Raw genomic sequence first — 12,880 nt, 5'->3', positions numbered from 1 at the left:
CACGTGTAAGCGGATTGTCACTGGGGCGCAGTCCCAATAATCCACAGGTCATGACTGTCGACTGAGAAACCCACGATTGCGGCCTAATCATCTGGTCCTGTATATAAGCCACGAAATTGCTACATTTAACACTTTCGTAGAGCTCTCCCCAACAGAAGGTAGGTGTTCTTTTCATAAGGACTTACTTATCCTTGAATTGAACGGTTTGATATTTGGGGACATTTAAGAAAATTCATTCCAACATTCCAAAGTTTTACGTCAACAAGGTGTATAGGTAAACACCATATTTTAGCATCATCTTGATAAAGGCTCTCAGGCATCCATTATATTTTTTCTGAAATCTGACTATGGCTGATGCGCAAGCCTAAGATTTAAACAGAGCATAGATTCTGAAATAACTGATTCCAAAATTTCAGAAACCATCATGTTCAAGATCTTGTTTGTTGCCGCCGTGATTGCATTGGCCGTACGGCCAAACGACGCCGATTTCATTGGTGACGTGAAAGACGTCTTTGAAGGTATAGGCAAGGGCATTGGCGACGTCGCCACCGACGCTTTCAACCTCGTTAAGGACAAAGTGGCCCCAGCTGTCATTGGCGCCATCGGAGATATCGGTAAGGAGACCCTCAACAAGGTGGTAGAAGTTGCCCCGGATGTGCTCAGTAATATCGCAACCGGCCTCATCACCGCTGGAGCCACTGCTGCTCTCGGAAAACGTGGCGCGTAAGTAAACAAAACTTCACATTCGAGAAAATGTGCTTAATTTTCCATAGGACGTCCTAAAGTAAATTGGCGCAAATCCATATATATATATAGTCTAGATGGGAATCCAACAGGACGTCCGGTGGAATTTCTATAGAGTCCTGTAGAGTCCTGCAGGATTTCTAGAGTCCCACATAGGAAATAATCGTAAGGGTGCGGTCTCACAGCTTGGTTGCACTATGCCGTGTCTCCGTGTGACATAGAGTTGTTGAAAGCTAAGGCAAGGCATTGGCTCTTTCATGCTTTTATTCAATAGAGTGAAAGTGCTAGAACCTTATAAAATGATTAGTTTCAATGAAGTAAAATTTGAAATATGAAAGTATGTATATCTTGTGAAACGATACAAATAGGCCTACTTTTGTCTTCTAAGTCTAAGTTAAACAAATAAACGTAAAATTTTCCAGCGAGGCCGTCGCTCTGGACCACCTAAGAAACGTCTACTCTGACTACGAGGAGCTGACCGCCATCCGTCGCGACCTTCCTTCCCTGCTCAGCCACATCTCGGACTTTGAGAACCACCCCGTCTACCAGAAGCTCTCTGATAAAGGCAAGGCTCTCTTCCAGGGACTTAAGGACGCCGTGAACAACAACAAGGTCGCCGAGTTCTTCACCGAAAGCGTAAAGAATAAGATCGTTGAGTACGCAAAGAGTAAGTCAGTAGGGCTGGAATAGTATGCGTGTTGGGCTGGGGTACAACGTATGAAAATTAATATATTTGGATATACTGGTATGTTGGTAGAAATGTTCTTAGACTGGTCTGGTGTTGTGTGATGGTTAGACGTTATGATTTACTGTAAAAAAGACAGATCGTCTTTGGGTAAAATTATACAAGAAGTTAAAATTTAAATCAATAACCGTGCAAAATTCCCAATAGTAGATTGCTCTAAATAACCATAAATATGCAATAATTCATGGTAAAATATCTGAAGCAAAGGATAAATTTATGAATTACAAATAAGTCTCAAGACCAGATTTCCTGACGGATTGTATTCATTTTCCAGCTCTTCCCGATGCCCTTCAACAGAAGGTTAAAGCAGCTCTCTCTGGATTGAAAGACGTGAGTGACATTTATACAAGGACAAATAGGTCAGATTTGTGACGTCAGACATCTCGTTGACACAGAGTGAAATTGATTCCTCTTAAGTAAAAGATTATCTATTTAAAGAGTTGGGGCTTGAACAAATTATATAAGCCTAAAGAAAAGAACTCTTAAATATTACCATGAGTGTAAGGCCGTCACAATAACAGTTGTTGCCAAAGATCTCATCAACATCGCATATCCTATAACACTTTCCCATTATTTGAAAAAAATCTTAAAAACACTACTTAATTAAAAAATATTTGCCTATGCGCCCTAATTCATTCACAGGTCGTGTCTAAAGATCTCTCCAAGTACGACGCCTGGTTGAAGAACATGGCCGCCAAGTTGAAGGCTGATCTCACGTCTGCCGAATTCACGTCGCTCCCTCAGGCTACACAGGACTTCTTCGTCGGTCTGGAAGCCAAGGCAGAGGAGGGCATGGCTGCCACTGTGACCTATCTGCAGGCTCAGGGACCTCAGACAGTCAAGTCTGTCCTCATGAGTAAGTGCTTTCATGATGCTTTCAGTAGTGTTCCGAATACGGTTCATGCATGATTTTTGTGGCGTGTGGTAAAGAATACAATAGAATCTTGCTCACTGCCACATTCTTCACTATTGGTAATGATGCTCATAAAAATATTCTGGGACTACATTTTCGTGTATTCTTTTAAGGTTTGGGGGCAGCAATTTCAAAGGGAGTTGTTTATCTTGAAAAAACCTTTTAACCCGTACCTGACCCAATTTGAAAAATGCATACCGGTACATGTAGAACCCAATCAGATTATTTTTGAATCAGGATCAAATGGCGGCTCTTTTGTATCAACGCCGTCCCCTTCCCCTAAGGGCCTGAATATGAATAGGAATACGAAATATCTCTCTCTCCCTCTCTCTTTGTTAATGTCATTTTTTTCTCCCTTCCTGGATTCTTTTCTGTGGGATCCTTTATATGGCTTCCTCATTTCTAATCTCGTGTGGACAAATGAATATCTCCGAATGCCTTTCATGCGCCTATGATATATATTTATATGTATTCATTTTCATTCACCAGAGATATATAACATTCCTTCGAAATAAATAATAATAATAATGTTATTGGCCTAAATAATAAACAAGTCAAATCTTTTCAGGTCTCCCAGAAAGCGTGCGCCCATCTTTCATGGATGTTTTCAGCAAACTGATGGTAAGTTTTCAATATGCTTATTATTATTATCATTATTATTTGTCTTGTAAAAAGTGAAATGTAATCTTTTTAGTCTTATTTTTGTTATCTTATTATCTTGGGTTTTCTAGTGGCTTTGAATAGTATTTTTTAATACGATCGCTATCTGATCATTAAAGTGCCGTAGGCCAGTAGCGAAGGATTTTGTTTCAAGAAAAAAGTCAGCTCAGTTTAAGAATCTTAATTTTATAGCATTCTTATCTTCTAAACATTTCCCCCTTTTCTTAATTTCAGAAACTCAAGGGAATTGTCAGCCAGTAAATGTTTCTGAAAGAAAATGTAACGGTCAATTTCTCTGAGCGTTCTATTTATTGTGGAGAGAATAAACGTGCGTGTTCGTTTTTTTTTCCTCCAGTTTTTAGTTTTCCTCTCTCTTCATCAGTCAAGTATCTGCGTTGTCTAATATTTTTTTAAGTTCATCTCTTTCTTAATCATAAAGTATATTATTTGTGCTGTCTCCGGCCTTTAACTTAATGTTTTAACTAGAATTATCTATGAGACGTGTCTGAAAGGATGGGAGATTTTAAAGTACAGGGTAGATACTTGTTGAAAGAAAATTAATGCGCGTTTAAAAGTAGTTCTTGTTGTCTTGTTGTTTCTTTTCATTGTGTTAGCGGAGAATCGAATTTTGTCAAAAAAAAAAAAAAAAAAAAGCCATAGTAAATAATTGTTCCCCTCTGAATAAAAAAAAATATCTTGGATCTGTCGATTCCCAAAGTAGGCTAACGAATAAGGGGTAAAATGGTTCACTTTCTCATAAGGAGAACTTCATTTTAGAATTGCTGGCCACAGGCCTGTAGTATTAGTGCATCCCACAGAGTAACAATGCCGTATATAAAGGGGGAAAATAAAACAGACTGCGGAATATCCAGAATGATAAATGGAATTTATTGATCATAAGTCCATTAAAACAATCAGGAAATTCAGTATTAAGTGAATGATGAAACCTGCCGCCTCAATACCAAGTATGCAGTTTATTATATGAAGCGACCTCTATCGACGATCTCAGGGTTGTTGTTGTTGACGTCATATATTGTCATGGTAACAGGTGATAAAGCTTAGGTTAAACTACAGGTTGGAACTGGCGTTACTATTGGCGGAGGCACTCTCATCTGAAGGCTGAAAAAACAAAAAAAATATTAGAATATTCATTAGGAATGCTGATATCTCTATATACTGTGTAAAACTCACAAACAGGTTATATTCTTTCACCATGTTGTGATTGTTTCATATTAAAAGAATTAATGATAAAATGTTTTCATAAACATAATATATGTACACTAATGTTGCCTACTTTTCCTCTTTTTTTACATTTTTCTCCCTGACGTATTTGTCAAATAAACAAATATAGGTAAATACCAATAGTGATCAAACTGAATGTAGACATCGAGGAAGGTAAATCGACAGAAAAAATTCAAAGAATTGGCTTAAATGATATCTAGACAAGATGGACGAAGAAAAGTTTTATGAAAATTCTAAAAGAATCAGTTATTTTTATTTCAACAACAGGCATGAGCCGTCAAAAAGGAAAGAAAGTTATTGTATTCCCTGTTAACAATTACTTTTCACTTTGTTTTTCTGACCAGTCACTAATGGTCATCACTACATCTGGTTACAGTGTAACTGCGTTTTAAAACAGCTTTAACTTAACTCCACGCGACTTTCCATATCACTTCTAATGGAGGCATGTGTTAACTTACAACACAAGTTTGTTGAGAAAAGTTGAAAGTTAGAGAAGAACAGGCACAGCGTCTCCTCAATGACGCCACATCAGAAAAAAAATCAATCGCTCATTTTTCCAGTATTGTTCATATTTGTCTGAGATCCTCATAAGTCGAGAAATAAAAAATTAAAAATGGTACCTGGCTTTTCCATCTTGTCTAATACATAGAACGCAAAATCTACTCTCTAACCTCTAATTTACAAACCTCTTGGTTATAACAAATCACCTGGTGACATTAAGAATTCCAGAAAAAAAATCATGTAAGTCGCATACTTACAAAAAGAAACTTCTAGTATATTTCTTGTAACAGAATGAACGTTAAAAGCAACAGAACATAGAGGTAAAGAAATAAAAGGTAGGCAAAAAGTTCATACCTTTAGCCCTTAAGGCCGTATCCACGGTTCAAGTAACCGAGTCCATAAAGACCACGCCCATATCCCAATCCGTAGACGCCTTTGCCGTAACCATATCCGGCGTAACTGCCAACTCCGTATCCACCGTATCCACTGTATCCGCCGTATCCACCGCGGTAGCCACCGTAACCAAGGTTATTGACTGGAATACCCCCTCTATAGTCACCGCTCACGTAGCCACGGGGGAAGTAGAGAAGTCTTCCACTGCCGTCTGGGGCTGGGTAGTATTTGGTGCCTGGGACGGCGGCGGCGAAAGCCACGATGGCGAGGACGACGACGGCTTTAAGCATCATCTTGGAACGGATTTTTGTGCTGCTTGGTCAAGTTGTGGACTAGACGCAGTGATGAGACGCCGTTTAATCGGGGTTTTATACCCGTCGGGTTATGACGGGTTTGCGTGTTGGTGACCATTGAGTTTTAGTTAACGTATGACTGGGAGAAAATTCTGGGTAAAATGTCAAGTCAGTTGCTCTTTCATGGTTAATAAGACTATTATGAAATGGCAGATAAAAAGTCCAAAGGAAAGCTTTGGTGAGAAATTATTAACCCCAGACACTACCATATGAATAGAGAGAAAATTTGCTTGCATATTACGGGCCACGTAGGGTTGCCTTCTTGAGAACATTATCGCAAAAAGTCAAGTTTTAGATGGATTTAGATGGCATTTCATTGATAACGTGCTATTTTAACATAGCCTTCTCCACTTAAATTAAAAGAAAAATTTAAGAAGCTTTTTTTAAATTTACTTGACATTTTAAAAACTCCTACCGTCGTGATGAAGACCCGAAAGAAATTTCTAATGTTCTTGTCTTTTTATTTAGGTCCAAATATTCAATATGGCAGTTTTAAAGCAGATTTAATTTAACTGCACACGACATTCCATATTTTGAATTGTAATAAAAACAATCTGTGTCTTTAAGTATTTAGGAAAAAGGGCGTTGAACGAGGTACTGGCAAGTACCGCAATGACGTGACCATAAAAGGTAACGTACATTGTTTATGTTTTTATTTACCATTTCAATGTACCACGGTGGATAACAGGGGTTCCTTTCAAAAATAATAATAATAATAATAATAATATAAAAAAAAAAATTATAAAATATGCAAATTGCAAGGTCACGGCTTTACCACACCATTCTGAAAATGAATTGCTCATTCTTAAGGTATTGTTGAGCGTCTTTCTATTCCAAAATTACACTGACAGCGTGTCCATAAATAAAATGTAATAAAATACCGAATATTACATATTTTTATTTGTGTGAGCAAATCTTAAATCTTTAAGTGTTTTGTGGCATTTTTTAAGAAGAAACCATGGATACCAATGTTCTATGAATGAAAATAGCTTTAGATGATTTTTCTTTTTTGACAAATGTCTAAAGTAACACCGCGAAATAGGAAAAATATCGACAAACAGACATCATTCAGTGTGTGTGATATTTTAACACTCAATATATGTAGAAATATTAAAATATTATTTACAAATGAAATGAACAGGCATATCCTTAAAAAATTAAGGGAAGTATTAATTGTGTACAAATAGAGTCATGGGATATCAAATTATTTAATCCTCTCCCGACCCCCCCTCTGTATTGTTATTGCCCAAATATAATGTCCTTCAGTGAAAACCAGGGCGTTAAAAAGTTTGATGGTATTGTTGTCATTGTACGTTTTTTATCAGCACAGTGGAGAGTGGTTAGTGTATCTCAAAATAAAAGAAAACAGTGTGATAATATAAAATGTTTGTTGTCAAAAAAACAATAGCGCTGCCATCTCTCCACTTCCGCTGGATCAGAATGTTTACTGTGACTACAATCTACGGCAACAGACGCTTGGAGGGTCATTACTACTTCTCCAGTATCAGGGTAAAGTCATCTTCTAAATGAGAAACTGAAAACAGACAGTCACTGTAAGACCTGTGATGATGAAGAAGTCGCCCCGTGGTTTATGTGTGTAATCTTAAATCTTATTATACCCCAAACGCATGGGAAAGTCATTTGAAAAATGAAAAAATATATCTCAAAATATGAAGTGTCACCGTTAACGACAAAACTTGCCATTTTTTAATCGTAATAAATGGAAATCTATAAGTGATTATTATGATTTGACTCAAGTAAACCGAACTTCAGCACACTTAAAACCAGAGAAGCTGTTAAAAAATCGTGAAATTTTGAAATTTTGTGTCCGCGATGGAAACTCCTGAAGGCATGGATTATAACTGATCTCAAACATATGTTTAAAAATATTAAAAGGAATGAATTTTAGCAAATTCCAGAGATCGCCCTGGATTTGAGTCTCATTTATGGCGAAGAACGCAACCTTAAAGGAAAAGTACCGATATCGCGACCAAAACCCATTTTAATGGAAATTGCATTGCGTCAATAATTCACCCGTTTCACTCCAACAACTATACAGCGCATTCATCTGAGGAAAATAAAGAAGTAAGTCACGTGACGCAGAGGGTGGTGTTTCGTCACGTAGATATATGAACCGTCACCAGAGAAACCATCACCAGCTCTCATTGCACATTTGCATGGGGGAAAAAATCTTTAAAAATACTCAGTAAACAAATGGAATTTGCCATATATTTCAGAAAAATAGTATATTGTGTCTCAGGCTTCTAAACGCTCTGGATTTACATAAAGATGATCTTCCTTCTACTATTAACCTGACATCTTATGGTGATGTCGCGTGATTTTCGCGGAGCTGTACAGGCAGGTAAAAAAACATTTTCTTTTATATTTTATTAATGTGAAGAAGCCATGCAATTACATTCCTTAAGACTCGTTTTTTTATTTGAGATGATTTAAAATTCATTATGATGGGTGCTGTCCGTCTGTTCGTAATATACAGTTAAGTACACTGTTAAGGGTGATGAAGTCTACCGTAAAGGTTAAGATCTCATAATAAAGTTTAAAAGTTCCAAGATGTACATGTAATCACAAAACGGCTACAGCTGAACAAGCTCAACAAAGATGAACCAGTACTAGTCTTTAGGATTGCCTTCTTTCATTATCCATTTCCCTCACAATAATGCAAATAAGAATGTAGACGTACACGAAAAAGATTTTTTTAAATATACAATTAAAAAAAAAACACGGTTTCCACACAGCCAGCACGCTGCGTGGATAGTTAATGGTAACAGAGGAGTTACGCTAAATTATCCGAGTCTTGGTGCGTGTTGCCCTCTAAAGTCACGTTTTTTTTGCCACTAAACTTCGTGATGAAATGCATTGCCTTTGGTGCTCCCTGTCATGCTTTAATACGAAGTAATGAATCTTCGGCGATGTCTCCTTCCCTCACCATTCTCTCTGGTGCTAAATCTTAATGCGTGTTATTCTTAAATGGAAAAGAAATGCTAACCCCTCCAGATGACACTGCTATTAATTCGTGAGTGATTGCGCTGTCTCGACCATAAAAGAAGGTACGACACCTCAGCTTTCATTATCACCATGGTTATTTTACTCGAGCTGCGCTAAGAGAAAGGAGCGATCTAATGTTAAAGGTAAAAATCGGAATTCAAGAAATACGGCTGACGTGATCAACGACAACGGGGCTGCTTCTCTCCGTTTTACATAACAGGGTTTTCCGTGGTTTTTTGTCCAGGAAAGACAGGACGAAATCTACTTTAACTCACGTCACCTTTCACACACTTACCACTACAATTATTCCGAAAAGCTCAAAACTAAAAAGTTGATATCTGTCATTCTTTTTGAAGCTAGACAAGGTTTCGTGCTTTTAAAAAAGTAATATTCACATCGCGTGAAAATTCTAATGTCAGGGCTACGATATTTTAAATCTACACTTCATGGTTCCCACATACACTTAAACCAGCTAAAAAGAGAAACCGATGCGTAAAAAAAGTCGCATAGGTAAAATAATTCTTACAAAAAATGATTTAATTGTAAATTTAGCACCATAAATGGCCTTTAGGAGAGGACTGAGTAGGTACAATATATATATATATATATATATATTTTTTTTTTTTTTGGGGGGGGGGGGGGGTTTAACTTGTATGTATTAATGCATTAAGACGATTATTACCCTGAATTCATGTCATGTGAATACAAAACTCATGCGCAACATTGCTCGGTGTTAAAGGTGAATTTGCTGAAATTTCGGGAAATCATTTTTCTACATGGAAATCACCCAGCATGTCACCTTTCTCCGCTCACAGGGGGCGCTAACAGTAATTTAGTATTTTAGGAGGTCCCTGATATCAGAGGGGGTAGTTGGTGGTGAGAGAACGTGCGAGAATCCGCGTGAGGTGGAGCTGGCCTTCTTACAATAAAGTTGAAACTCGGTGAGGCTGGGAATGGCGTCTTAGAAATTAAAGCAGAAGGAAAAAGCAAAACGAAATTGTTGTGCAAATGACTTCTTCCACAAAACTTAAGAGCAGGTTTTACGAGACTGAGCTAACTTGCATTATCATCCTGCATTTTAACCATAAATACCATGTTGGTAAAATAGCAAATGCATACTAACACTGCAGTGTGCAGCACTGGTTAACTTTTTATTTCGGACATTACCAAAGTGATTGTGTTAGAGAAGATAGGGAAAGAGTTCAACACACTTGTGCTGGAAAAATACATTGGGTGGCTAAAAATAAAGATATTAATAATAATAAATTAATTAATCTATAAATAAAAAAATCAGAGTTATGTTACTTCAACAGTCTTTGGCATTTGGGGATATTTTAGGAAAATTATGTTTTTAATATATACTGAAAATTTCACGACACTACTTTTTTTAGTTTTGGTACGCCGGAACATTAAAATCTTGAGTCGAGGTGTCAAAATTGCTAGACACTGGCACCTGTCAGAAGGCACATAGGCCGGCATACCATTTTGCCACAAAATGTGATAATTCAGGGAATCCGACTATTGCAATTACTTAGTGTGACCAGTGTCATTTCAAATAAAAAACTTCACACTAAACCTTAAATACATTCAAATAGCGATTGGTAGTAAAATTATGCAAATTACAAAAATGGCACTCAAAGTAGTAATAATATACAAACAGCACGCTAAAATCCAATCATTGAGTCAGGTTTTAATTTCAAGATAGCAAATAAAAAGCAAAATGAAACTGCGGTTTGGTAGTTAGGGAGCGAATTGATTAAGGGCACCAGGGACGGGCACGTGCAGATACACAGGTGAAGAGAGACACATTAAGTGTCTTTAAACAGGATGAAGCACGGCTGTGAGACGTGACTATAGCTCAGATTGAGAAGGAAGGCATACAGACTTGACATCTACCGGGTACTTACAAACTCTGGGAAACAACTGTTTTCAGTTTTGCAACGTTAAAAACAAAGCAGGAACGTACAAGTATGACAGCAGTTGAACCGCGTTTTATCAGAAGCAGGTTTTATTTTTGTGTTGCCGTGGTAACTTATTTTATGTCACAGGTAACAAGCAGTACCATTCCAAAGTAGCAAAGTGGAAGGATCGTCTGCGAATTGTCCTCAATATTGTCGTCACGCTATAGACTATTTTTTGTTTGTTTTTTTACAAAAACATTTGTTTTAATGCATGTGAGTCATTTAGTAAAATTGATTTTATAAGTAATGCACCATAAAAATAGCAATTATGTTTATAAAACCATTCTAAGCACGATGCACGAATACGTATACGTACTCAAATCAAGATATTATTTTTTTTTATAGAAAAAGGCGGTTAAGCCAAATGGGGGTCAAATCTTAAGACAGTCATTTTTCCACGGACATCTGCACTCTGAAGAAAGATGGATAACTGTCTCTCATCCAAACTGAAGATTATACACTTTTCTACTGAAACGCTGACGATTTTTAAAGCTCAGGCCGTAACTGGGGGGTTTTCTATCAAAATGTTGCTCGAGTCTACCGGCATCAATCAATCATATACTTCATATGTTGAAATTTAAAGAAAAAAGTTACCCTTAATACAAAACTGACTGCAAAACATATATAAAGTAAAGGCTTTATTGAACAGGTTTAAATTAAAAACAGAGAGGTAAAGCGATTCTACTGTGAAATCAATGGTGTTGATCACAAAAGTCCACCTCAAGAGCATAAAAAGTTCATTCTCAGATTGGCCGTAAAAGCAAATAACCCCTTTGCTGTTGGTAGCGTCCGGCAGATGTTGTCATGGTAACAGGTAATAAAGCCCAGGTAAAACTACAGGTTGGGACTTGGTGGCACTATTGGTAGATGCTGTATCTAACTGCGGCTAGAATGGCAAAATTATAAAACCATTTTTATTTTATATCTTCTCAATAGTATCGACGATATCACAATTGATAGATGCAACTATATACTTCTTTTTGAATTTTGGGTTCTTTTTACGTTATCAAAGGCTCAACTTGCATTAAAATAAGGTTAACAGAGACTTAACGAAAAAGAGTTTTAAAAACATGTCTATCATTGCCCCTGTTCCCAAAATTACCAGTTGACGAGAATGAATGAGAAAAAATAAGCGGAAAAAATTAAATAAGAAGTCAAAATTCCATACCTTTAATAATATCCACCGTAGCTGCGACGTCCGTACAAGCCGTAAAGTCCACCACGACGGTAACCGTAGCTGCGTCTGCCGTAACCATAGCCGGAATAGCTGGGGCGGACATAGCTTCTGCGTGGAGCGACGACTGGTCTGGAGGCTGGGAGAGCACCATAGCCAGACACTGGGATACCTCCTGCGTAGTTGCCGCTCACGTAGCCGTTGGGGAAGTAAAGGATTCTTCCACTGCCGTCTGGGGCTGGATAGTATTTGGTGCCTGGGACGGCGGCGGCGAAAGCCACGATGGCCAGGAGGACGACGGCTTTAAGCATCATCTTGGTACGGAAGGTGTGCGGCTCGGTCAAAGTAAGGACTAAACGCGGTGATGAGGGAGTCCGTTTGGGTTTTATACCCGTCACTTTGTAATGGCTTTGCGTGAACCAAGACATGAAGCATCATTTCGTGTTTGACTTGATTTATTTTTCATTTTAAAATGGCATGCCCGTTTCTCATTTGGTTTTATTGAAGGACGGTTAATGCCTTCCAATGTAATCACAAAACCACTGTCTCTGTGCACAACTAGTATACAAAATATAATAACACATTTTTTCTAGAACTCGCGTTCAACGATCTCATAGATGATGTAACGGCAGCATTCATGTGGGGGTAAAACTTTCGGTTTCAAGAACTCCCTGGTCCCTATTGGCTGCTGATATGGAACTTAAAAGATGTAACACAAAATGTTCTATCAAAAGGTAGTTTAGATTTTATCGCCAAAATTGTGAGATCATAGACTTTACTTTAGTGTATTTTTCCTGTCCCTGAACAAAAGGTCTAAAAATCTGAGATATCTTTTTTTACATCGCACGCCATCAAACTATCATACCTGAAAATATCTTGATTCTATCTGAAATGGTTAACATGACACGCCCGAAGCTAATTTCTTACCTCTTTGTAAAAAAGTGCTTCAAAGATAAAAGAACTCACCTGGTGTGTTTGTCAGTGTATAAATAAAATACTATATTTACTAGATGTAAACAACCTTTCTCTGCATGTGAACCAAAATGAATAAATATATGATCAGATAAAGAAAAGACATCTAAACAAATATCTCAATTTAAACGCTGGCGTTAATAATGGTAATAATAAAAATTTATTTGAAAACAGCGCTTCACATACTTTCCAGGGCTGTCTACAACATGAAAATGA

At 37.5% G+C, this 12,880-nt stretch overlaps 3 protein-coding genes across 3 annotated transcripts; 1 reads left to right on the top strand and 2 right to left on the bottom strand.

Moving 5' to 3' along the window:
• LOC106175485 (uncharacterized) lies at window positions 1–3,409 on the top strand. Its single transcript, XM_013557515.2, has 7 exons — window positions 1–158; window positions 417–723; window positions 1,167–1,411; window positions 1,764–1,819; window positions 2,132–2,345; window positions 2,971–3,023; window positions 3,297–3,409. The coding sequence occupies exons 2-7, from the start codon at window positions 425–427 to the stop codon at window positions 3,321–3,323; spliced, it is 894 nt and encodes a 297-aa protein (XP_013412969.1). The 5' UTR covers window positions 1–158; window positions 417–424; the 3' UTR covers window positions 3,324–3,409.
• A 28-nt stretch (window positions 3,410–3,437) lies between these two features.
• On the bottom strand, window positions 3,438–5,526 carry LOC106175480 (uncharacterized). Its single transcript, XM_087015617.1, has 2 exons — window positions 5,160–5,526; window positions 3,438–4,181 (listed from the first exon to the last, which is right to left on the bottom strand). Exon 1 carries the CDS (start codon window positions 5,489–5,491, stop codon window positions 5,162–5,164), a length of 330 nt encoding a protein of 109 aa, XP_086871743.1. The 5' UTR covers window positions 5,492–5,526; the 3' UTR covers window positions 3,438–4,181; window positions 5,160–5,161.
• Window positions 5,527–11,143: 5,617 nt separating this feature from the next.
• Window positions 11,144–12,067, bottom strand: LOC106175484 (uncharacterized). The gene is made up of 2 exons (XM_087015615.1): window positions 11,687–12,067; window positions 11,144–11,404 (listed from the first exon to the last, which is right to left on the bottom strand). Exon 1 carries the CDS (start codon window positions 12,004–12,006, stop codon window positions 11,689–11,691), a length of 318 nt encoding a protein of 105 aa, XP_086871741.1. The 5' UTR covers window positions 12,007–12,067; the 3' UTR covers window positions 11,144–11,404; window positions 11,687–11,688.
• Between the last annotated feature and the right edge of the window lie 813 nt (window positions 12,068–12,880).

The sequence above is a fragment of the Lingula anatina genome, chromosome 6, assembly GCF_051362555.1.
Source record: "Lingula anatina isolate TDL-2025a chromosome 6, LinAna3.0, whole genome shotgun sequence".
Classification (NCBI taxonomy): domain Eukaryota; kingdom Metazoa; phylum Brachiopoda; class Lingulata; order Lingulida; family Lingulidae; genus Lingula; species Lingula anatina.
The sequence above is the reverse complement of the archived record's forward strand: the minus strand, read 5'-3'. Positions and strand labels throughout refer to the sequence as shown.

Coding starts and splice junctions, on each gene's coding strand:
- LOC106175485 (XM_013557515.2), top strand. CDS start 425: ATGTTCAAGATCTTGTTTGTTGCCGCCGTGATTGCATTGGCCGTACGG. Junction 724..1,166: donor GCTCTCGGAAAACGTGGCGC/GTAAGTAAACAA, acceptor AAAATTTTCCAG/CGAGGCCGTCGCTCTGGACC. Junction 3,024..3,296: donor ATGTTTTCAGCAAACTGATG/GTAAGTTTTCAA, acceptor TCTTAATTTCAG/AAACTCAAGGGAATTGTCAG.
- LOC106175480 (XM_087015617.1), bottom strand. CDS start 5,491: ATGATGCTTAAAGCCGTCGTCGTCCTCGCCATCGTGGCTTTCGCCGCC.
- LOC106175484 (XM_087015615.1), bottom strand. CDS start 12,006: ATGATGCTTAAAGCCGTCGTCCTCCTGGCCATCGTGGCTTTCGCCGCC.